This window comes from Musa acuminata, chromosome BXJ3-3, assembly GCF_036884655.1.
Source record: "Musa acuminata AAA Group cultivar baxijiao chromosome BXJ3-3, Cavendish_Baxijiao_AAA, whole genome shotgun sequence".
Lineage (NCBI taxonomy): Eukaryota > Viridiplantae > Streptophyta > Magnoliopsida > Zingiberales > Musaceae > Musa > Musa acuminata.
Window position 1 is genome coordinate 33,656,846 of NC_088351.1, and position 24,297 is coordinate 33,681,142.

A 24,297-nucleotide genomic window follows, 5' to 3' on the forward strand; every position below is an offset into this window, starting at 1 on the left:
AATTTTATGTTGTTAAGATAAAAATATTAAAAATAAATTTAATTTAAAATTATAAAAATATTATAAAATTGTTTTTATAATTTTTTATTTATCAATATAAAAGTTAGTATTGTTGAGATGAAATTTATTATAATAGATTCGAAACAAAAAATGTTTCTCTATTCATCTCATAATAACACTTTTGTTGAAAGTAAAATTGGTATAGTTGAGATGAAAATAATAAAATAATTTTAGTTCATAATTTAAATATTAAAATATATTATCTTTATATGTCCAAGTGGTATACTTGAGTTAAAAGTAGTCCATACAAAATTAATATCAATGATACACAAATATCAAAATAGAATTGATCTAATAATATTAAAATATTAAAAAAAAACTTTAGTATGTTTGTGGTAGCTATTTGTGCAAAGATATTATCACTAAGATAAAAAGTATTAAAATAGATTTTGTCCGATAATTTTATATATTAAAGAAAAATCTCATCTAATATAACATCCCTTGAATGGTTTGACTAGACGTGAATTTTATTCTGATTTGATTATGTTTATTATTAAGCTATGAATATATAATATATATATAAGTGAATTAAATAATTTAATAATGATTAAATGGTGTTTATTCTTAAAAATATTATGAATGTCTAGCTCTAATATGATACGCTTGATTAACATTTAACTAAATTTGTCTGAACAAAAAAATCATTAATTTTTAATTATTATAAATTTATATAATTTAATATCATTGTAATGAATTTACCTATTTAGATTCATAAAATTATATAGATGTAGAAAGTGTAAGCATAAAAATCATCCTTATGTTATTATGTGAAAAATCATAATATCAAAATCTGAAATCAAATAACAATATATTTAAATTTATGATGCATACTTTTTAATGCTACTACAAAAACTCTTATCTAATATGCAAGCACACTATCGTTGAATATGAAATATATAGTAATGCTCATCTCTAAGAAAAATTAAACTTGCCTTCTCTCTTTTTATATTTTACAGGCCACTACGAACAATGGATTTAGGGATAAAACGAAGATGAGAGAAAATCTATAATCTCTTATTCACTAGTTTAGTGACTAAGTGGAGATGAGTAGTAGCCAAAAAATTATAAGTCTTTATTACTTTAATGTTAATTCTTTCAACACATATACTATTTAAATAGAGGAAGCCAAAACCCTCTTCTTTTATCTCCAAAAATTGTACTTTGCTGCTACTACAAACATAGATTAGAACTTGGGTCCAAATAAACAGTAAAATCGATAAAAGGATTCAAATATTGAACAAAATATCAAATAAAGTAAAAAAAAAATGAACGATAACAAAATGGAGATTAAAAATGATATTGAGAAGGATTACACATCGACCTATAGAAGAAGTCGCTTATGTCATCACTCCAACAATGGAGATTAAAAACGACATTGAGATAACTGTAATAACAGAGGAATGAGAGGGGAGAGAGAACCCCCAATACGAGAAATAAGGAAGGATGAGAGATCCATGTTATCTGACTCCCTTTTTCCTTTCTTGTAATCGTCGAGCGCACTTCTTATCAAGAATCAATAGTTCCTTTTAACATAAGGAGAGGAAAGAGCGAGAGAGATAGAATCTATCAAGAGAAAAAGAAGTTATGCAATTGTTGAGATAGAATGAGAAATAAAGCAAAAATTTTGAGAGTCGAGAAATCTAAGTCATAGATAGATAGAGATAAGAATGATGAACAAATAGATCTCATAGCATCGATAGACATTTCTCATGGTACTTTGGGCGATATTGACCGCTATCTCAAACAAGAAAGATTTTTATAGTTGAAAGACATTCGTGCAAAAATTTATGCGGTTAAGATTAAAAAATATTAAAATAAATTTAATTTAAATTTATTAAAATATAATAAAAATTATTTTTTTATAATTTTTTATTCATCGATATAAAAATTGGTATTGTCGAGATGAAAATTATTATAATATATTCAATACAGAATTTTTTTCCCTATTCGTCTCAATAAAAATACTTTAGTTGAAAGTAAAAATTGTATAGTTGAGATAGAAATATTAATATAAATTCAGTTAATGATTTTAAAATATTAAATATTATTATTTTTATATGTTCAAGTGGTTTACTTGAGTTGAAAGTGGTCTATGCAAAGGTTAATATCAATGAGATATGAATATCAAAATAGAATTAATCTACTAATATTAAAATATTAAAAAATCTTATTTTTAGTATGCTTTTCTATCTTGGTGGTAATTGTTTATGTAAAGTTATTGTCACTAAGATAAAAAGTATTAAAATAGATTTGATCCGATAATTTTAGATATAAAAAAATGTCATCTAATATCCCCTTATTTAGAATGGTTTATATGTTTGATTAACATTTAACTAAATTTATCTGAATAATAAAATCATTAATTTTGAAATATTATAAAATTATATAATTTAATATAATTATAATAAATTTGCTCACTTAGATTCATAGAACTATATAGATGTACGAGGTGTAAGAATAAAACTCATCCTATTGTTATTATATTAAAAATTTTAATACTAAAATAAAAAATAAAATAATAATAAATCTAAATTTATGATGCATATATTTTGATACTGCTAAAAAAAATTATTATCTGATCTACAAGATACCTTTGTCGAATCTAAAATCTATACTGATATCAATTTACAAAGAGAATTAGACTCGCTTTCTCTTCTATTCATATTCTTTGCATAACTATTATAAACGATGGATTTAGGGACAAAGGGAAGATAAAAGAATATTTATAATATCTTATTGATTAGTTCATGTGACTAATAGGAGATGAAAGAAGATTTGTAATCTCTCAATAATGTAACATATTCGCATCCATATATCCAATTATTCATACATTATGTATAGTCCTTAAAAGATCATATCTATTAATAGCTAAGAGCAAAGATCTAGGATAAGTAACTAGGAGAATTCTTCCTACTAAGATAATTTCTTAATAAATTCATATCTATTAGTTGATAACTATAATCAAAATCTAATTATATTCATAATATATATTAACTAATTAGATAGGGTCATATAATTCAAACATGAGGTCCATTTTGGAAAGAAGAGGATTAATATTTTCTAAATTAACATCACACAAATCCTAGTCTCAATCGTAGCAACTTCTCTAGTGGTGGTCTATATGAGGCGTAGCCACCACATCCTCTTACTCCATTCATTTCGTCTAACCTAAATCACTGATAAAAGATGTTATGAGTAAATGATGCTTCATAGAGAAGAAATCATCTTGTCGGCTTGATACTCGACAACCTTTGTAAATTTAATTTGTAAATAATGAGAGCTCGAATTTCTAAAATGATCATGCGAGGGGAGATGTCACTAGATTATTTTTTTAGACAACTAGATCGATCCATAGGGGATGAATAAAATGTAAAAATCTTGATAATTTATTATGAAAAGATATCACTCGCAAATGATGCTTCCTAGTCGAGAAATCATATTGTCGGCTTGATACACGACAATATTTATAAATTTAACTTGTCAATAATGAGATATCAAATTTCTAAAACGATCACACGAGGGGAGATGTCACTGAATTATTTTTTGATACAACTAGGCCAAGATGAATAAAAGGCAAAAATCTTGATAATTTATTGTGAAAAGATATCGCAAGCAAATGATGCTTCCTAGTTAAGGAATCATCTTGTCGACTTGATACCCGATAACCTTTGAAATTTTAATTCATGAATGATGAGCTCGGATTTCTAAAATGATCATGAAAAGGGAGATGTTGTTGAATTATTTTTTGAGACAACTAAATTAGTTCACAGGGGATGAATAAAATGTAAAAATCTTGATAATTTATTGTGAAAAGATGTCATGAGCAAATGATACATTTTAGTCGATGAATCATCTTGATGGCTTAATACCTAACAACCATCGCACTTATATAAACATAAGTGGATTAAGATATTATCAATATGTCATATGAGAAAACTTTTAAAGAAAATCATAATTTTTAATTTTTAATTTTACATGGAACCCTTACATTAGTCAATCTTATTTAATTGGACAAGTATAGAATTAGACTATCCAAATCAGGCTTATAGATTTGGGCCAACCCTTCACCTAATTAGCCTCGACAAAATTAAAGATGATTATAATAAAAAATGATAAATTTTAACTTTTTTTTAATTCGATTAAGACTTAATTTATCGAATCTAAATCTAATCAAGTAATCAAAATATAATAATGATTAAGTCCGATCAAAATATTTGATTAAAATAAAATTAATTAATTAATTTTATAATTAAGGAGATAAATTTTTAAAAAAATTAAATTTTTGAAGGGTAAAATTATAAATTTTAAAAGGATATATAATGGAAAATTTTAATTCTTAAAGTATAGAACTATCAAAAGGAGATAAATTAGAATAAAATGAATTTATAAGGATAAAACTATAATTTCAATAAGAAATCATAAATAGGCTGTAGCACTAGATGTGACCATCGTCGTGTATGGCCATCGCCTATAATTTCATGAGGGATAGGAACGATGCACGTTATGGTTATTAACGAGACACCACGAACCTCCCAACTTATTTTTACTTCGGCACGCAATGATAGTACTCTTATTTGTGTCACCTACCCATGAGGTGGGACCCATAAGTAAATCCTATAGCATCATTAGATATTTATTGCACCACTTTGGGCGACATTGACCTCTATAATATATCAAATAAGTTAGATTTTGATGATTGAAAGTCATTTTGTGAACTTAGGTGATTTATGCTTTAATTTTTGTATTATTATTACTTACTCTTTTGAGTAATATCTAAAATATTATGAGTCTTTTTTATTATAATTTTAATTCTTTCTAAACATATATATTAGTCAAATAGAGGAAGCCAAAAGTCATTTTTAGTCAAATATTATGTGCATTGTTGACCTCTAGAATAAATCAAATAAAGTTAGATTTTAATAATCGAAAGTTATTCATGTAAAAAGTTTATGTAGCTAAGATTAAAATAAATTTAATTTAAAATTTTTAAAATATTATAAAAAAATTCATAATTTTTTATTTATCAATATAAAAGTTGGTGCTATTGAGATGAACATTATTATAATAGATTCAAAACAAAATTGTTTCTCTATTTGTCTCACTAATAACACTTTTGTGTAAAGTTAAAATTAGTCTGATAGAGATATAAATATCTTTATCTATCTAATGGTTTATTTATGTTGAAAGTGATCCATGCAAAAGTTAATATCAATGAGATACAAATATCAAAATAGAATTGATCTAACAATATTAAAGTATAAAAAAAATCTTATTTTTAGTATTCATTTTTTTATCTTTATGGTAATTGTTTCTGCAAAGCTATTGTGGCTAAGATAAAAAGTATTAAAACATATTTGGTCCGATAATTTTAGATATTAAAAGAAATCTTTTCTTTGAATGTAATACCCCCTTATATAGTGTAGATTGATTAGACATGAACATTTGATTAAGTTTATCATGAAGGAATAAATTTATAATATATATACATAAGTGAATTAAATATTTTAATAATGATTAAATGGTGTTTATTCTTAAAAAATAATTTAATAATGATTAAATTTATCTAAATAAGAAAAGTATTACTTTTAAATTATTATAAAATTATAAAATTTAATATTATTATAACAAAATTGTCAACTTAGATTCATGGAATTATATAGATGTATTAGGTGTAAGCATGAAAATCATCATTATATTATTATACAAAAAATTTCAATATCAAAATCTGAAATCAAATAATAATATATCTAAATTTATGATGCATATCTTTTGATGCTACTTAAAAAATATTTATCTAATCTACAAGCACACCATTATCAAATATGAAATCTATAGTGATGTCGATTTATAAGGAGAACTAGACTTGCTTTCTTCTTTCTTTCTATCATTTATAGGATTGTTATAAATGATAGATTTAGGGATAAAGGGGAGATAAAAGGAGATCTATAGTATCTCATTGACTGATTCACATGACTAAGTGGAGATAAGAGAAGATTTATAATCTCTCAATAATGTCAGGTATCCACATTCATATATCCACGTATTCACATTCATATATATGTGTATCCAATTATTCACACATTGTGTGTATAGTCCATAGGAGCTCTTATGAGAATAAAGAATATAGGATAAATAATTAGGAGTGTCCTTCTCGTCAATGTCATCTCCCAAGGAATCCTACGATAATTAGACTTCATATATATTAATCGATAATCATAACCAAATTTTAATTATATCCATAATATATATTATATAATTAGATAATGTCATATACTTTAACATGAGGTCAAAAAAAAAAAAGATTAATATTTTTTAAATTAACATCACACAAATCTTAGTCTTAATCATAGTGGCTTCTCTGTGGTGGTGGTGGCGGTGGTGGTGGTTTATGTGAGGTGCAGCCATCCTCTTCATGAACTTCATCTAACCTAAATCATTGATCAAAATCACTAAGTTAAGATTAATAATAGTATATTTGATTTTTATTTACTTATAATGTAAGAGTAATCGAAATATTATATTTTACTTTTATTCATACAAAACATACTTATAGAGTTTTCAAGGGTTCTATTTGCAAGGGAACCTTATAATAACATAGATACTTTTGTTAGGTATATAGATATTACAGAAGAATGGAACCTGGAAGTCATTGTTTGTACATCATGTTTGGTATTATTGCAATACGAATTAAATATGCAATAGGAAATCTCTACCTTTTCTACGATGGCTTGCAACAGTGTTGTCAATAGTATCTCATTAGAAATATCACTCAAACCAATCAGAATGGAGTGATATTTGTCGATTTGATGGTAAACCAATACATATTTAACATGGTTCGATATAATTCTTTTTCTTAAGAGTTAAAACCCCTCTCTATCGACCATTATTATCAATATGTTCTTTTTTATTTATTCTCTTAAAAAAAACTAGCAAATTGATCACTCGACAATCTTGATTATGTGAGTTCTCAAAATTCCATTAACATGAAATATTTAGTATTTTATGTCAAATATTTTTAAAAGAATTGCAACGATTGTAATACCAATTGTTACTTAATTATATGCCTTAACTAAGGTTAGTAGGGCAAAACAAATGAAACATCTAAGTGGAGTGTGAAACAAATAACTTATACTTATGCAAGCAATCAAACCTCTACGTGCTTCAAAATGGATTTATGATCTATAATATTATATATCACAATCAAATCTCTACACATTCTAAATGGATTTAATATCATATACCAAACTTGCATGTTAGGTTATAAATTAAAACTAGATTTGTCTTTATTTTCCATATCTTGCACTGTCAAAACCTTAAATTTTTTTTTCCTTGCCTAAATTCCCCATCACACAAATGCTTAAGAACCTGACACATTAAAAATTGATGAAATTTGTTGCAATATTTTTTATCATTGTTGAAACATTATCTCATCAAAAAGCTGATTTAATATGATACTAAAATTTTTGTCAAGTAATTTGTAGAAATATCTTTTTATCTTGATTTTCTAAATGCAAAATCCTCTATTTATTTTTTAAAATAAATATCTATTTAACCCGTAAATTTTAAAACATTAACAAAACAAGTGTTCTTGCAGGGTTTGAAACTTTCAGACATAAGGATTCTATTTATTTGGATGACTGCTCATAAGTGCAATGGGGAATTTGACCCTTTCATAATATAATTCCTCTTTTGAAAAAAAAAAGATACAATTGAAATGTTTGTTACCCATAATTGTCCTAATTTTCTATACAAGGATATACTTATATGCTCAACCTTCTTTATTAATTAATAGCATAACACTTTTAAGAATAAATACTTGCATTAAATTATCCTAACAAGAGATTTCTTGTGATAAATACATTAAAACGAGCATCCTTATTACTATCTATATACAGAAATATTCACTTGGTGATATCAATATTATTTATTTATAAAATATAATATTTGAAAGTATTAGCTAGTCTAATTGGTAAAAACTTTAACAGTATATCATAATATTTTGAGTTTAAATTATATTTCATCAGTTATTTTTTATAAATATATATAATTTTAAAATAAGAATAATCTAAAATCGATTCAGTTTTGATTCTAAATTACATAATCATTGATTTTTAAAATATATGTCGTATTCATTGCACACTCATCAGAATTAATAATAATATAATATTATCATTGCTATTAACGCTTTGCCTTATCCATTTCTTTCTTCTATCGAAAGAAAACTCTTCTGCACATCTGACACACTGAAATGAAGAAACATGAGACGTGCAATTTAAAATGGCCAACAGGACATTCATATAGTCACGTAAAAGTTTAATCCTATTATGATATCAAATTGACTAGCAAATTATGTTTGGATTTGCACATGATACATGACCATATTCTCTAGAAAGCATTCTTATCTCTTTCTTCTTCGTAAGGGATTTTGATTCATCATTATTAGCAATCTTATGTTTTTATTGGATTAATGTGTTGAACTAATTTAACAAGTCTACATGTTTTTTTTATTTCGAAACTAACTTTCTTTATACATGGCCAAATGTATATTAATTTGCTGCTCGATGATGTACGTGTTCTTTTGAACTCATTTAGTAAAATAATTAATTAATATAATTAATTATAATTAGAAAAGGCAAGAAGTGCATCCATTTTAAAATACTTTTCTTCACAACGAGTGATCGAAAAGATAGAAGATATGGATGATTGAAAATGATAGATATTTTATATACATATACCAATCAATTTTATCTAAAAATATTACGTTCAATAAATCAAATGGGCTTTGTCTTATCCACCGAGACACAAAGGGTTAGTGGCCCACCTATCATGGTTAGAATCCTCCACCCTTCAAAATCATCCATCTTAATTTGTTCTTATCATTTCGATCATTTATATAATATAACAAAAATATTGATTTGGTTTAAATTGAAAAGACGGACAAATTTAGATGACATAAAGGTACGATACAAATCGCTTTTTAGAGAAAGTCGTTCTCTAGGATTAGTGCCCAACTATGAGAACACAATAATTTAGGCAAACATTCATAGTATTATTCTTATAAAAAAATATTTTTTAACTAAAACTTTGGTCAAATATTTGTAGCCTTATTACTTTTAAGTTTTAAATTTTAATTTTTATTTCACAAATTTGTAATGATCTGATAAAATATTTACTAACTAAATTAATTAGTTAGCAAAAAAATAATTTATTAATATTAATCATTATATCTTTATAGATAGTTTTTAAGTCTTTTCGATCTATCATATTTATAAAAAACTAATCATATAGTTAAGCGGTTAGCTAATTATGCACGAGCACATATAGTATGTGGTCTTCAAGGAGGAATATTTCTTTTCTTTTTTTCAAAATTCTCTGAACTAGTTTATTAAACCGATTTAGATAAATGGATATTTCTTCTTCATCTCTTTCTTATCCTCATTCTCCCACCTCTCTCTCTCTTGGTTTTTAAATCTTTTAAATTGATCATATTTATAGAAAGATTAATTAGGTAGTTAACCAATTAGCTAATTATGCAAGAGCACATATAGTGCATGGTCTTTCACGAGGAATGTTTCTCTTTTTTTTCAAAATTCTCTTAACATATTATTCATGAAAAAAATCACATAGTAAAAGTATAATTATTAAAAGAATTCAGGATAATTTCCCAAAAATCAATTAGCACTTTTTTCGATAAATTATTCTTATAAATCTTTATCATCCAAATCAGAATATCTGAGTAGGCCCTCTTGAGTCAATCATGGGGGAGGGGAAATGAGTATTCGTGAAAGATAAATATATTGCGGAGTCAGGAGAAGAAGACGAGGAATGAGTAGAGTCGTTCCCCGTCTTCTCTTTTTATTTCTGATAGAAGATAAGGAAATCTCTTTATTTTGTTGAGGAAAATCCCCCATCTATATAAATTCTTCAATAAAGCTTCTTTAATAATTGTTCTTATCTTCTATTATTTTCATCATGATATCAGAGTAATGAAAAAAGCGAAGCTTCGCTCTTGCCTTCGGCCTTCGTCCTTACCTTCGACCATCGACCAACGTCGCTGTAGCTAAATTCCTAAGAGGCTCGCCCTCACAGCAACAGTAATCACAATAGCAGCAGTGATCTGCTCTTGCTCTACTCACGACTCTCGCTTGTAAATCATTCTTTGCATCGATCCAAAATTGGTATCCTTGACAGTAGTACCATTTTGCAAGGGCATGATAGAAAATAAGAACAATTATAGGAGAGGGATATGTTAATGTATTCAAGCTTCCTCTACTCACGATTCTCGGGCATGATAGAAGATAAGAACAATTATATGAGAGGGATATGTTAATGTATTCAAGCTTTTTCACTTCTTCAATAAAGTTTTTTCAATAATTATTCTTATCTTCTATTATTTTCATCGATTTTCTTCACTGCAGGTGGAGGTTCGTCTGTGTGATGCCTCTTCTACTGTTGTTGCGTTGAGTCGGAGCGCCGCGTGACGCATGTAGAGGCTGTGTGCTGCTTTGTGCCTCCCCTCCGATTCACAGCCTTGGGAGGTGGTCGAACTCATCGCCCTCCACTTCGTTCATCCAACTCAACTCATGTTCTCTCTCTCTCTCTCACTCAACGGTTCCAGTGCTACCAAGGTCGGATGAGACATCGACGGTGAATGTTTCTCTCTGAGGTCACAAGTCAGTTTCATCTCCTATTAAGTCATTCGAACTTTTCCTTTTTCATCGTATACTCAAATATATATTGGTTCAAGACATTTCCTCCGTCCAAATTAAGCTCATTTGGAATCTTCCGCACTATATATACTACTGTAGACGAGAGAGAGAGAGAGAGAACAAATGGCATCATCATCCACATAAGAAGACTGCAAATGATCACGAGTGCCTTGACTCGTTCTACCACGGTTTACAAGGTCAGCAGTAGGGATCAGAACAAATGCTCAGTACCTCTAATCGTATCGGATCATCGGGACGTCTCTGTGAACCACCGTGTTTTTCTGCAACACAATCTCACCAGAATGAGAACACCATGGTTGAGCTTCAGATTTGCGTCCACACCAACCTCTTTTGGTGGTGAAGGGCTTAGCAAAGATAACGATGAAGCCATACGGGCTGAAAGAGTTGATTGACGATAAAAGAAAGGGTTAATACAAACCTCGATGAATCATAAAAGTTAGTACAGATCAACTTCGCGGCTCAAAGGCAAACATCAGTAATCAGTAAGGCAGTCAGTCCAGAGTTGAAAGAAATCTTCTTAAATAAGATATGATCTTAATTTTTTTTTGTTTAAATTCTTTTTCATATGTGGATGATAGATGACTGAAATCTCAATTCTTGACCGGAATGAACATCAAATGTTCTTCCATCCCTTATATCTCTCGGATAGACAAACATAGAGGAAGGGTAAAGCTTTTGAGTTTTTCATCCAATCTTGCAAATACATTGTTTTTGTTACTTTTGGGCCCTAACATCAATATGTCTAAAGACTTGCTCACGTAGATGAAATATGATATTTGTTTATTTATGTTCTTAATCGGCAACTGACACCAAACAACACTGCAGCGTCGTTCATTTATGGCTTCAGAGAGAGAGGAGAGAGAGAGAGAGACAGGTAAATGAAGTGCAGCAGAGGCCGGCAGGCAGGACATACGACCCACTTGGTTTCCAGGAGTGACTTTGGCTTCAGCGCCATGAGAACCCATCTCTGTCCTCGCCTTTGTCCTCCCACCGAGAACGAGAGAATCTATGTGATAAGAACGAAAGCTGAGTGGGTGCTGCTGCTTTATTCAACGAGGCCATCAGCCACTTGGTTTTTGTGCCAGTGGAATGGGTTCTCGGTTTTGGCAAACCTTACCACCTTGTCTCTTAGGGAGAACGAAAGCGCCTCCATAAAGAATGAATACAAAACACAAGCAAATTAAAGGGTTTGTTCAACAAGCTATTTGTAGGTAAACAAATAAATTATTTTTTGAGACAGCGAGATCTGTCCCCATGCGACCAATAAAAAAATGAAATTTTAATATCTTATCTTGAAAAAATGACACATGCAAATGATGTTTCGAATGTCGACTCGATACTTAATAATCTTTGTAAATTTTTAAATTTCTTAAATGATCATGTTGAATTATTTTTTGAGACAACTAAATCGATCTATAAGAGATGAATAAAAGATAAAATTTATGATAATATATCGTGAAAAGATGTCACAAGTAATAAATGATGCTTCCTAGTTAAGTAATCATTTTTGTAAATTTAATTTATAATAATGAAAGTTCATATCTCACGCGAAGGGAGATGTCACTGTATTAGTTTTTTAGACAACTAAATTGGTTCCAAGGGGATGAATAAAAGATAAAAATCTTAAAACTTTATTGTGAAAGATGTCATAAACAAATGATGCTTCTTAGTCAAGGAATCATCTTGTTAGTTTGATATATGACAACCTTTGTAAATTTAATTTATCAATGATGAGAACTCGGATTTCTAAAACAATCATGCAAAGAAAGATATTGTTAAATTGTTTTTTTGAGAAAACTAAATGGATCCATAGGGGATGAATAATTTGATATATGACAACATTTGTAAATTTAATTTGTCAATGTTGAGAACTCAGATTTCTAAAACGATCATGCGAAGGAAGATATTATTGAATTATTTTTTTCTGAAAAAACTAAAACGATCCACAAGGGACGAATAAAAGATAAAATTTTTAATAATTTATTATGAAAAAAAATCATAATCAAATATGTTTCGTAGTCAAGGAATTATCTTGTTGGCTTGATACCTGACAACCGTCATAATTAAATTATTAATGTTGTGGACTGCGATATTAATGTTGCGGACTGCGATTTCTAAAATGATCAATCACACAAGCGAAGATGCGACAAATCATGCTAACAATGTAGTGCACATTGAACTTCAATAAATTCGAAAAAGCTTTTACGTCATTCCACGATAATGACATGACCTTTTATATCATTTATCAAGTAATAATTTTTTTCATTTCCTGACGTATGATGAATGAGTTCGGACGGCTTCGAGTTATCGACAAATTCATTATAGTTTGTCTCATGATCAATCTACTTGCATTGGCTGTTTGTACAATAGGATAGAACAAGCCTATTTGACAGTCATTGCAATCAGTAAATTAGATCACCGCAGCCTACAATGTGATCAGGACATGTAGTACTCAGATGCTGTCGCTTCAAAATATTCCCTTCATCAATGGTGAATTCGTGACGGAAGATATTGAGCGTACGGTACTTCTCAGTAGGTAATACTGAGATGATGGCTTCTTCAGTGTTGAATGCAGATGAATACATACTTGTGATGTGGTTTTCTCTGTAATGCAATGCATACTTCACAGTTGTTTCTCCTCCATGGAAACATGCAGACCTTCATCATCTACTGGAATCATGAGACGCAACTTCAACCCTTTGGAGACTCAAATATGTTCTTCCGGCAAAGGAGAACAGTGATGGTGTAATCAACCACTCCTATGCCCAAATCTATACCCATTTCCCCCACCAATTTGTGTATGGATTAGATTCAGATCAATTATACCGTGTGAAACCTAAACCAAATTTCTCCGTCTCTTTCTTAGTTTGGCTCTTTTTCCACCATATTAAACAAGCTTGTTCTAACACAAACAAACAGCAACTTCTTTGTCCCTCTTCTTTTTCAGTGATACCTAATGTCAATCATATTGAGTACCATTAGGTTGGATGGCAGATCCAGAATGGACCAGTTCATACTAACGCAACACAAGAAACAGATCATAATAGCTTCAGTTGTTACCTGGTTATTGATTTGTACTCCTGTAGATCAATGGAGGAGCCATCATTCACTACTGTCCCCGGCAAGCATCTTCCCGGTGGCAACAGCAGCGTACCATCGAGTTGTCTAACGCAACACAGGAAACAGATCATAATAGCATCAATTGTTACCTGGTTATTGATTTGCACTCCTGTAGATCAATGGAGGAGCCGTCATTCACTACTGTCCCCGGCCAGCATCTTCCCAGTGGCAACAGCAGCGTACCATCGAGTTGTCACCGTCAGTGTCACTTCCCCCTTGTTTGTTTGTATGCTGAGATTCGAACATCTTGGACTGCACATGTTCACTAGATCAGTAGCAATAATGTGGCATCCAGCTCTTTTTTCATGTGAAAACATAAATGAGATTAACCCACAAGAGGAGAAAGAGACAGGTTTTTGTTACCTGGGTTTGGCCCAACTACCAGTGAAATGAAACAAAAGCAGGCTAATGCAACTTCAACTAAGATCACAAGAATATAACAGGTTCGACAGTTCAACATATTAAGAAATATTGCTACAATAAATCAAATGCAGAACTATACTAAGCTACTCTACTACTGAGTGGAAATGGGATCTCTTCGGCACAACTCCAAGTTCAAATTAGCTAGTGATTAAACAGTCAGCAATATTTCCGTTACAAGATGATCTACCTAATTAACATGAGTTCTGCAAACAATAATGTCGAGCATCACGAGCTTACATACAAGGACACTTTGCATGAAGACCTGTTTGCAAACAGTTGGTGAGTAACATGATTCGGTCAAGAAACAGAATTCGGAGATGAGGCACCCATTCCATGACCACTATTCTGGGGAAATAACAAATGAGTTGCCTCTATCGAGCTCACTTTAGTGATTTTAGTACACATATGGCAGTATCCTCCATGGAACTAGCTGGCAGTATTCTGCCCAGATTTCCTTGTACTTCTGCGAACACCTTGCTTCATCTCGTCTCTCCCTCCAAATAAGTAGAATAAGGAGGTATGTAGGATAAAAGTATGGAATGGCAGAGCTGCAAAGAGGGCGAGAGATCAAACATCAGTGTTTACACCCACTAATTAACAATAAACAGATGGTGAATAGGCATCACCTTATTCCGCACGGCAAGCTGAATGAAAGTGCTAGCAGTAAGTCACCAAGGTAATTGCAGTGTCTTGCAATACCCCTGAAACAATGGAGATGATTCACATATGAGTTCTATAAACAGGAACTTTCACAGGGTCATTTTAGATGGGGAAGCAAGATAAAGGATCTAGTACAATCAGTGCCCCTAAAAGACTAAGATCACCATGCATGATAGTTGAAGACAAGGAAAGCAAATATGCTCACTAAGTAAAAAGGAACATCATTGATGGACTTCTTATGAACAATTAGGGTATCCAAATCCAACAAAGGCCTGTTGTTGTTAATTTTGGTTAGTAAAGAAATTATGGAAACTGGATTCTGCTTTTGATCATGCAACTAAATGCATACCTGTTGCAGTAAACTAACTAATTTTCTTTACAAACAGACCAGTAGTAGAATAAAGTAACTGACCACATTATTTATGCAATGAACTAGCTTAGCAGTCTGATGCCAAGAACATAAATCCACTGACGTACTTTTCCAGATCTTAGTTGATCTCAATAAGATACCTCAAAATTTTGAAAACACCAGTGGAAATTGTTTTTTAGTTTACAACTTCAAAATGAAACTCCGCAAAATTTCTGAATTCCTTAGATGACACCCCGAGAAATATTAATCTCATAGTGGAGTTCCATAGGAAGTTATTTGAGAGATAGTATGTAATGTACCAAAATGCTACACTTGTTTCATTTACTGGTTTAAAAATTCAAATGAATTAAAACATATATAGCTAATATAAAAGAAAATAGGTCCACAGGTACTAATAACAAATTCAGTGTGATACAAGTTCAGCAACATTACCAGTAACCAGAGGCAAGCAGCTTTCCTCCAATAACTTTTGGAGCTTTACCCCATATGGGAGCTTTAGGATCCTTCTTAAATATATGCTTTTGCTTGTTAGCTCCTCTAAATACTCGATAACTGCAGAATTCAGCAGGATGTTTCAACAAACTTGAGGATCATTCAGATCTTATAGGCAGCATATCTAAGGTATGATTTTACTGAAAATTGTTTAAAATTACACAAACAAAAATGTCATACCCAACAAGGAAAACCAAGCAATTGGCAACAGCAGCAACTTTCGTTAGCTCAACTTTGTTTTTCAAAAGCCACCATCCCTGAAAAGGTTCGGTGAACAAAGGCACTATCAGAGAATTGCATGTATATTAATGTACAAGTAAACTCGATTCATTCACTGGTGAGACTATTAGAACAGAGTCTTTCATCAGCATTTTTAAGGGGCAATAGCATCACAAGGTAAATTATTAGAAAAGACTGATCAAGCAGCTTAGTTTTATTAAATCATCAAAGTCTAGGATAAGCCATATGTGATGCAGCTGATTTTGGTGTCTATTCCTAATTAATTCAAATTTTAATTTATACCAAGCCCTTTACGAATTACTCGAATCTGATTATCTGAGCAGACCAATTCTGCCATTCTGGTTTGATCCCGCTCCAAAATTTAAGTGCAGCTGATGATTTCTTTCCTACTCAACCTTGGTGGATAAAAAATTATAACAGAGCTGAGATCTAACATGCCTGGATACTGAAAGTGAAAGGAATGAAGACTAGATCTCCAAATACCAGCATAAAGCCCAACTTTTCAGCTATAATATCCCACCTATAAAGTGAAAAATAGAACAAAAATAAGAAATTTGATACAATGATTCAAATATCATTATGAAGAAGCCAAGAAGACAATTATCATCTGAAAGAATGAAAGCCAAATATGACAAGGTTTCAGAACATTAGTGAATAGTGAGCACTCCAAATCATCAAATTAGAATCCAATATGGGGCCACACATCCCTATCCTTTGCAATCTTCATGAGAATGAGAAAAACTTAGCCTACAGCATGGAATTTAAAGATTAACAAGCACAAACATGTTGCATTATTTTAAACTTTTCACCAGCTGTGCTAAATAGAAAGTGGTCATTTTAAATTAATAAATAAATTAATTTCTTTCTTGAAATCATCACAAATAAAAAGGAGCATATTCTCATCCCAAAAAACATTAGGCTATCCAGTGGTAATCCAGTCTATTTGACATTCAAAAGATCAAACTCATAGGTGGTGGCGGGATGCACTGCATGTGCAGGAAAAAAGAGAACAGGAATTATTAGCAAACTTAAACACACAAAATTAACCACATTTTTCTGGGATAATAAAGACTTACGTGGAGGTCATGAATTCCTCATAGAAGAAATAATCTAAAACATATAACTACAAAAGAGAAAAGAACATAAATTAGCAATTATAGATGATGCAAACTCCAACATAGAAAATTTTATTTCATGGTACCGTGCAAAATAGCTGGTAAAGAATAACTGAAAGGTTTGCAGTGCCAGCTTCATAGTTCTTTGCCAACAGAGAGAGATTGATTAGCAACCAACCCATCATTCCAGCTCTAACAAAGAAGAATCTGCAAAATGGAATGAGGATAAATTTGTTAAAGATAGAACCATGCCATTAGTTACTATTTTTCCATCTTAAAAAACCGCATTAGCCAATTCATTGCAATATTAGAGTGTCAATAAGTAGGAAAATATTTTTGTTTTGGCTTTAAAAGCTTGAAGGCTTCAATAACAGAAAAAGAGAAGTTCTCAAAAGAAACAACAGCATTTACATGGATCAAAATGGGACTTCAACATTGTCACATATTCGCAAATGGCTATAGACATGTTCAAGTCTTAACTAAGCAATAAACCCAACCCAACTTATTCTTCTTTTTATTTGGTTAAAACTTGAATCATGCGATGAGACCAAAATAGGCCTGTGACAAGCTTATTTTAGGTCATGTGCAATTGGTGGCATGGTGGCAGTCTGGTTTTATAACTAATTATGTTGAGATAAGGAGAAATAAGTGCGGGCTTTGTCTTTATTCAGATCAATTATCTGATGGCTGGTAGGATAAGATAAAAACAAGTCATATTATTTGTAATTTCTGATCTTATTTATTTGAACCAACGACAATTGAAGCATAGTATCTTTTGTCTGCATTGACCAAGACAAAGAATATGAATATCTCTGCCTAGCTTGTCTCGGTGGCCTGGCACCAATTTTTAATCATGCAGTGGGATGGATCACACAACTCAACAGGAACCAAGGTGGTATGCATCTGCAAGAATATCTAACAATGTGCACTTAACATTAAAACTCGCACTCACAGGTGTAGATCTGATGGTATTTGTCAATTAGTGAGCACCTTTAACCACTATAGGTCTATGATAAGCTCCTAAGTGTTCTTACTTGAAGTGTTTGAATCCCACCATTAATGAACCATCACATGCAACCCAATAAACAAGATTCTTATTGCAATTCATAAGAAATGGACACAGAGAAACTGCAGATAATAGTAATCATCATATAACTTGATAAAATGGTTATAATAATCTATTTAATAATTGGGAAAAAGAGTCCAGTAAAACAACGAACAAAAATGCATACTTGAGGTCAATTCCCAAGAAATGAGGATTAAGTTGTACTCCAAACCACCTGTTAGGAACCATGAACATCAAAGGCATCAATAATCAGAAAAGGCATTGTGAAACAACACTATTTCAGCAGATCAAGTAAGAGAAGTAATAACAGTAATGTACAGTGTCATGAAGAACAATGTATCAGCCAATGTCCTCAAAATATTTAACTTCTGAAAGCTTATAACCTTATCAGGCACAGGGATATGCACTTGGGAAAGGTTAAGGGTAAGAATAATGTGCGACACAGGCTAATTCAATCTTAAGTTTAAAGGAACTAGTTATGCATCTCCAGGGAAAAAAGGTGAGCACAAGCACCAAAAGGAATGAGAAGCAATAACTTCCCATATGTCCTTTAAACTACATTTTTTTCCTAAGTGATTAATTATAGCTCACATAGATGATAGCAATTAAATGACACAGCACTACCATGTGAAAACCTTCCAAGTAAGGCTTTCATCTTCCTTGGTAAAACTGGTGTCATAATGGACATGTTGTTACAAGGTGTGCAATATATATTGGTCTGTTCAAAGGTGTCCGTTCTGAGTACACAAAATGTCCAGATCACAGTAGTATGTGACCTTAGTAGCTCCTGTAATTATCTAAGTTTCTGCAAGCTTTCAGCCAAGCTTTTGTTCTTACTAATTTTTAGTTGAGATATCTAAAAACAGCATGTAGTTATTGTCCTGTCTATGTGCATCAAACATAGCCTGATATCTATATAAAAGAAAATAAAAAAAGCTCAATTGCATAAGAGTGCCACTCTCTTCAAAGCAAAATTGACCGAGGAACAATTTGTAAAATTCAATGAATATATTAGTTTTTCAGAGCAAAAATAGACACGAGTAAATAGTGAAATGACTAGATAACACATGAGAAATGGTGTTACGGTACCAGTCATGAATAAAGTCTCCTGTGACGTGAGGTTTTAAAGAAGAGCTCTGGCTATGTGACTTAAGGCCAGCAGCATATAGTACCAAGGAAACCTGAAAAGAAGATAAAAAACAGACATTATAAGCAGGTGCATGGATAATAAGAACCATATACAATTTGAATAAAGATGCATATAACAATGAGCAATCATCTTTTGCTTTCAGTTTTGAAAATGATGTCTTGCACATCAATAATGATATCATTTTCAGCTTTCTACAGTTTGAGTTCAAGAAATTGGATCCTTGTTGGGCTTTCTCCAGATAAATACAATAATAGGAAAAGAACTCCATAGAATCGCACAGAAGTATGTCTTTTCTGCATTCTGAATGTTCCTTAAATTGTAACCTAAACAATGGCAGTAAGATTGTTAGGTATTCCTAATATGTATTCATTTTCTGTGCCATAATTTACATACCAGTTCGGAAAGATGGAAGATCTTAAGTGCCTAGGAAATATGCTTCATAGCCTCCTGCTATGAGATTAACAAGCATCAAAACTATCTAAAGATATGAATCTACTTCAAGCTTATAATAGTCTACTCTTCCTAGTGGAGTGAACTGAATTTGCCCATAAGCTAAATGGATTGCATGTGAACTGAATTGATACAAATGGTTGTACAACCTAAAGCAGCACCACCAAGCATCATTCAGAAGATACAGACTCCAATATATGTTAGATGAATCAAAAAGTCTCTCGAATTAAATATAAATAAAGAATATTTTAGCAACAAAAGAGATAATTTATAGAATAATGCACCTAGTTTGTCCACAAACTTTTTAAAGAAACTGAATTTGAGTTTCACAAATGTCTAGAAAGAACTTTAGACTTGCTACAACAGAAACAAGCATCAAACTCATATTACACGCTTGGATATAAAAGCATAACAATCTTTCTACAATATGCACCCCGACCATTGAATTTACTCCTAACAAAAAGACTGTCGGAAAACCAAAGGAAACCAACAAACGTGTGATGACACATCTGCCAGAATATATGATCCTGCCACAAAAACATATCACCTTGCATACAAGAACAGATCTGACTAGAGGTGGTTAGAGTTAGACAACCACCATCCAAACAAATCCTGACTGCTGTTTACATACTTGCATATGAAGGAATCTGATATTGAGAAAGATGAAACCACACATGTATGTGTTGCACCCCCAGTAATGTAAGAATCAATATACAAGCTTAGTTTTCAGTATAACTAATAAATGCATAAGAATAATACATATGCTAGAAAGAAAGACATGACAGAAAATTGATGAGAGTTGTGCAAATACTGACAATTAATGATCATCAGAGTGTCAATGTCAAGTACCCAAACCAATAAGTTCTAAAGTACAACAAACATTCCTATGAAAATGAACTTACAAAGAGGCTGAATATAAAAGTTGCTGATAGCAACTCAAGTCCTTTGTCTGCTATGACCTACAAACATATATGAAAAATTGGATCAATATTTTCACTAATTATGCATTATGCAATATAAATTAATAAATTACAACAGCATTATAAGAGCACTAAAATGTTGACTATTAGATGCTTGCAAATTGATATTTTTACAGTATCTAAAATTGAAGATTACTGACAATTATATGATCAATATTTATAATATGGCATTGTCTCTAAGGAACACAGAGATGATACATGTTGTAAAAATTATCTAAAAATAAAATAAATATGATAGGCTACAAGTTTTTCTTAATTGTACTTCAAAGAATTTGATATAATTGGACTTTGCTTGGAAACAAGTTAATTGGCCAAAATACTACAAACATAGATAACCAGTGTCATGGAGAACTAACCCATCACAAGGCAGTTTAGGTGATCAGCTATAACAAATGAAAAATTCACTCAGCACAAAATAAATCATAATGTAATAGAAAAAATGACATGATGAGAAAAAGCTGTTAGCAAAAAAAAATGACAAGTCCATCTCTGCTCCTGAACATAAACCAAATGAACAAATTTTTGGAAGTCAAAAGAAAGGCTGTGGTTCATAAATGGTGGAATGCTTAGAAACAATAAGCATGAATATCTAAAACAAGGAGGGTCAGAAAAAAGCAGAACCAGAAAATTTATCAACAGACTAAGATTGTATTTACAATTAGTTCATCCATGTAACTTACACTTACCAGACATGGAAGCCAAAATTTCACCACAGTGTGATTCCATGACAAAATTTGGGATGAACCTCAGCTGAAAGGTCAGTTTTACCCAAACAAAGGTGATATTTTCACATTCCATCCTATTCCTTTGCTAGAATTTTTTATTTGTATCAGAAGAAATTGGAGTTCAAAACTGACAAAGTCAACTAACGACAAAGAACTCCAAGCTACTTTAACAAATCAATTGCTTCTTCTGGCAAAAGTAGGCAATTGACTACTAGGAAGCACTGAACTAAGTATTCAATTATTAAATATATTGATAAAATAGATGTTATATTTTCTGTTTGTCTATAAAATATTTCCAGAATTTAATAATATACTTGCACATCAAAGCATGTGTAAGCTTGGACTTCCTTCTAACTTATAAGAATGTCCCAAAAAAATCTGATAATAAACAAATAGTATTTGTGCCGATACAATTCACAAGGAGCTAAAAGCAAGAGAGTTGAGAAATGCCCTGACAAAAATAAGCAGAAAAATAAGATCATCCATGTTTATATAAGTTGTACGTGATTGAGCATGTAAACCATTGTGCGTATAAGAGTATAGATAAATACAGTTAAAAAATGCATACCACGGCAGACATCAACTTCATGTAAATACCAATCTCTAGAAGTGCCACTAACAGCAAAAGTGATGCCAAACCTGAAAGGGAAGAAAGAGCAAGGAAAAAAAAAAATCTCAGAACCATTGTCACAATGTTGAAAAATGGTACATTGCAAGATATATAAACATAAGGAAAAGAATCAATAAAGCATAGAAGACATGAATGGTCCAGATATTTCAATTCCTACATATGTTTTATAGGCACAATTAAGGTGCTATCTATACTAACTCCATGGGTCTCACTCTTTTTTCTTCCGTGCATTTTAATATGTGTATAACTTCCCAACCAACAACTTGCCAAATTTTGATAGATCTGTTGGGATCCACCATTGTCCTATGTTGAAATCTTCCACACTTTCTCAATCATCCGCTCCAGAATGGTGTATACATTCGACACAGTGATCCCAAAGGAAAAACAGTTTGTTAAAACAATTGGGGATAAGGAACCTAAATTTTGGTTAAAGATTATATATATTATGCAGTAATAAATGGAGCAATTCATTATCGTTAAACAAACTTACAGGTACACTCTGGACAAACGTGGTTCTTGTTATCAAACATAACATCAAAGTATTTTAACTTAGGTCACCTTCAGCCACAAACCAAGCTTCTGATTGTTCAAAGGAAAAAAAATCAATATTTCTCCAGGAAACACTCCCTTGATATTACATCTAAGTCATCTGACGAAGCTCAGTTCGTGCTGAACTTGCAAACAGTCTTAGATACAAGTCTTTACAATTACTGCATCATTTTAAACTCATGTCACATTTTCAGCACTCACAAACCCAGCAGATGCGATACGACATTTCCACAAACACTTGTAGGCCTTGCGTTCCTCGGAAGAGATCCCAGGTGCATTATGCATTCATTTATTGCAAAAAAGCCATTCTTTAAACAGAAGCGATGCAACAAGACAATCAAGAAGACAACATAATCAAGTGTTCTATCAAGAGAACGCTCTCGGGTATACAGTAAGCGGAGGATGGGTGGAGGATCGGCGGACCGTTGCATCGGTAATGGAGACGTGAGCCGTCTGATAGAAGGGCGCCGGGGACGATCTTTCCCGGAAGCACGGATCCGGCGACAGCCAAATACCCCAAATAGCACGAAAGAAGAACGACCTAAAAAGAAGAAAGAGATGATATGCTCGATCACAACTCTACATAAAGATGGCAGCAAGACCAGCAGGCCTTGGGCGTCGCTTCATGCACTTACGGAGCTCCAAGAAGGGATCAGACCGGCGAGAATGGCTTCCACTTCCATGGCGCAACGTTCGTTCGCCTCAGTCGTCGCCTCTGCTGCTGTCGCTGTCGCTGTCACAGAGTGAGGAGGGGAAGGAGGGAGAACTAAAAGGAGGATGAAGGGGGGGGGGGGTAGGTAGCGAGAGAGATGTGAAGCACGTGACCTACGGAATCTGGCGAATAAGATATTATTAATATTAATCTAATGCTAATATATCATATTAATTTTTTCCCTAATGTGTCACATTCACTTACTAAGAATTTATGGTTCAAAATATTATTTGATAATTTTTATTATTCGACGATTTTGTTTATAGATATCAGTCAACTTAAGTGATACAAATTATTATAAAGTTCTCAAATTAAATTTTGTATTCACTATTTCTCCATTAGAAAAGAAAAGATATATATATATAAGCGTTAAAAGAAAAGTCTAAATGAGTAATTTAATAAATAAATAAAATAATAAAATTTTATCATGTGATGCCTTATATTTAATTCTTAACACTTTTTTTTATTTAAAATTTTAATAATGAATCATAAACTGATTTGATCCAATCGGTATGATTCGATCTGAGTCAAATTGATTCGGGTCGAATCCCTTTGGATCAGATTGGGTCGAAAGCCTTCCAAAAATCAATCAATCGTTTCCATCTCCTCGTCTTCCCACTTCACCTCCATCATCATCACTACCACCTCCACCTATTATGCCACATCTTTTCTCTCGTTGATTCCTTCCTTTTACTCCATGACTTTCTATGATTCATTATTCTCACCTTTCCTCCTCTTCTTCATCTTTATCATAGTCTCCCTTTGACTTTCTCTTCCTCATCCCCTCTCTCTGGTCCTTTTTTCCCTCATGTATTCTACCATTA

The 24,297-nt window shown here is 31.6% G+C and overlaps 1 protein-coding gene across 1 annotated transcript; it reads right to left on the reverse strand.

Annotated features, from left to right (window-relative positions):
* Positions 1-14,447: 14,447 nt before the first annotated feature.
* Positions 14,448-23,532, reverse strand: LOC103979067 (delta(14)-sterol reductase). Its single transcript, XM_009395090.3, has 13 exons — positions 23,397-23,532; positions 23,185-23,302; positions 22,150-22,220; positions 20,779-20,835; positions 19,366-19,457; positions 18,443-18,490; positions 17,297-17,417; positions 17,172-17,218; positions 16,534-16,615; positions 16,036-16,112; positions 15,796-15,915; positions 14,960-15,034; positions 14,448-14,881 (listed from the first exon to the last, which is right to left on the reverse strand). Exons 1-13 carry the CDS (start codon positions 23,442-23,444, stop codon positions 14,728-14,730), a joined length of 1,110 nt encoding a protein of 369 aa, XP_009393365.2. The 5' UTR covers positions 23,445-23,532; the 3' UTR covers positions 14,448-14,727.
* Between the last annotated feature and the right edge of the window lie 765 nt (positions 23,533-24,297).

Bases quoted from the DNA above. Each gene is read 5' to 3' on its own strand.
- LOC103979067 (XM_009395090.3), bottom strand. From the start codon at position 23,444: ATGGAAGTGGAAGCCATTCTCGCCGGTCTGATCCCTTCTTGGAGCTCC. The intron at 19,458-20,778 runs GTAAGTTCATTT...TCTTCTTTTCAG, and splicing joins CTTTTATATTCAGCCTCTTT to GTTTCCTTGGTACTATATGC. The intron at 15,916-16,035 runs GTATGACATTTT...TGAATTCTGCAG, and splicing joins TGCTTGGTTTTCCTTGTTGG to TTATCGAGTATTTAGAGGAG.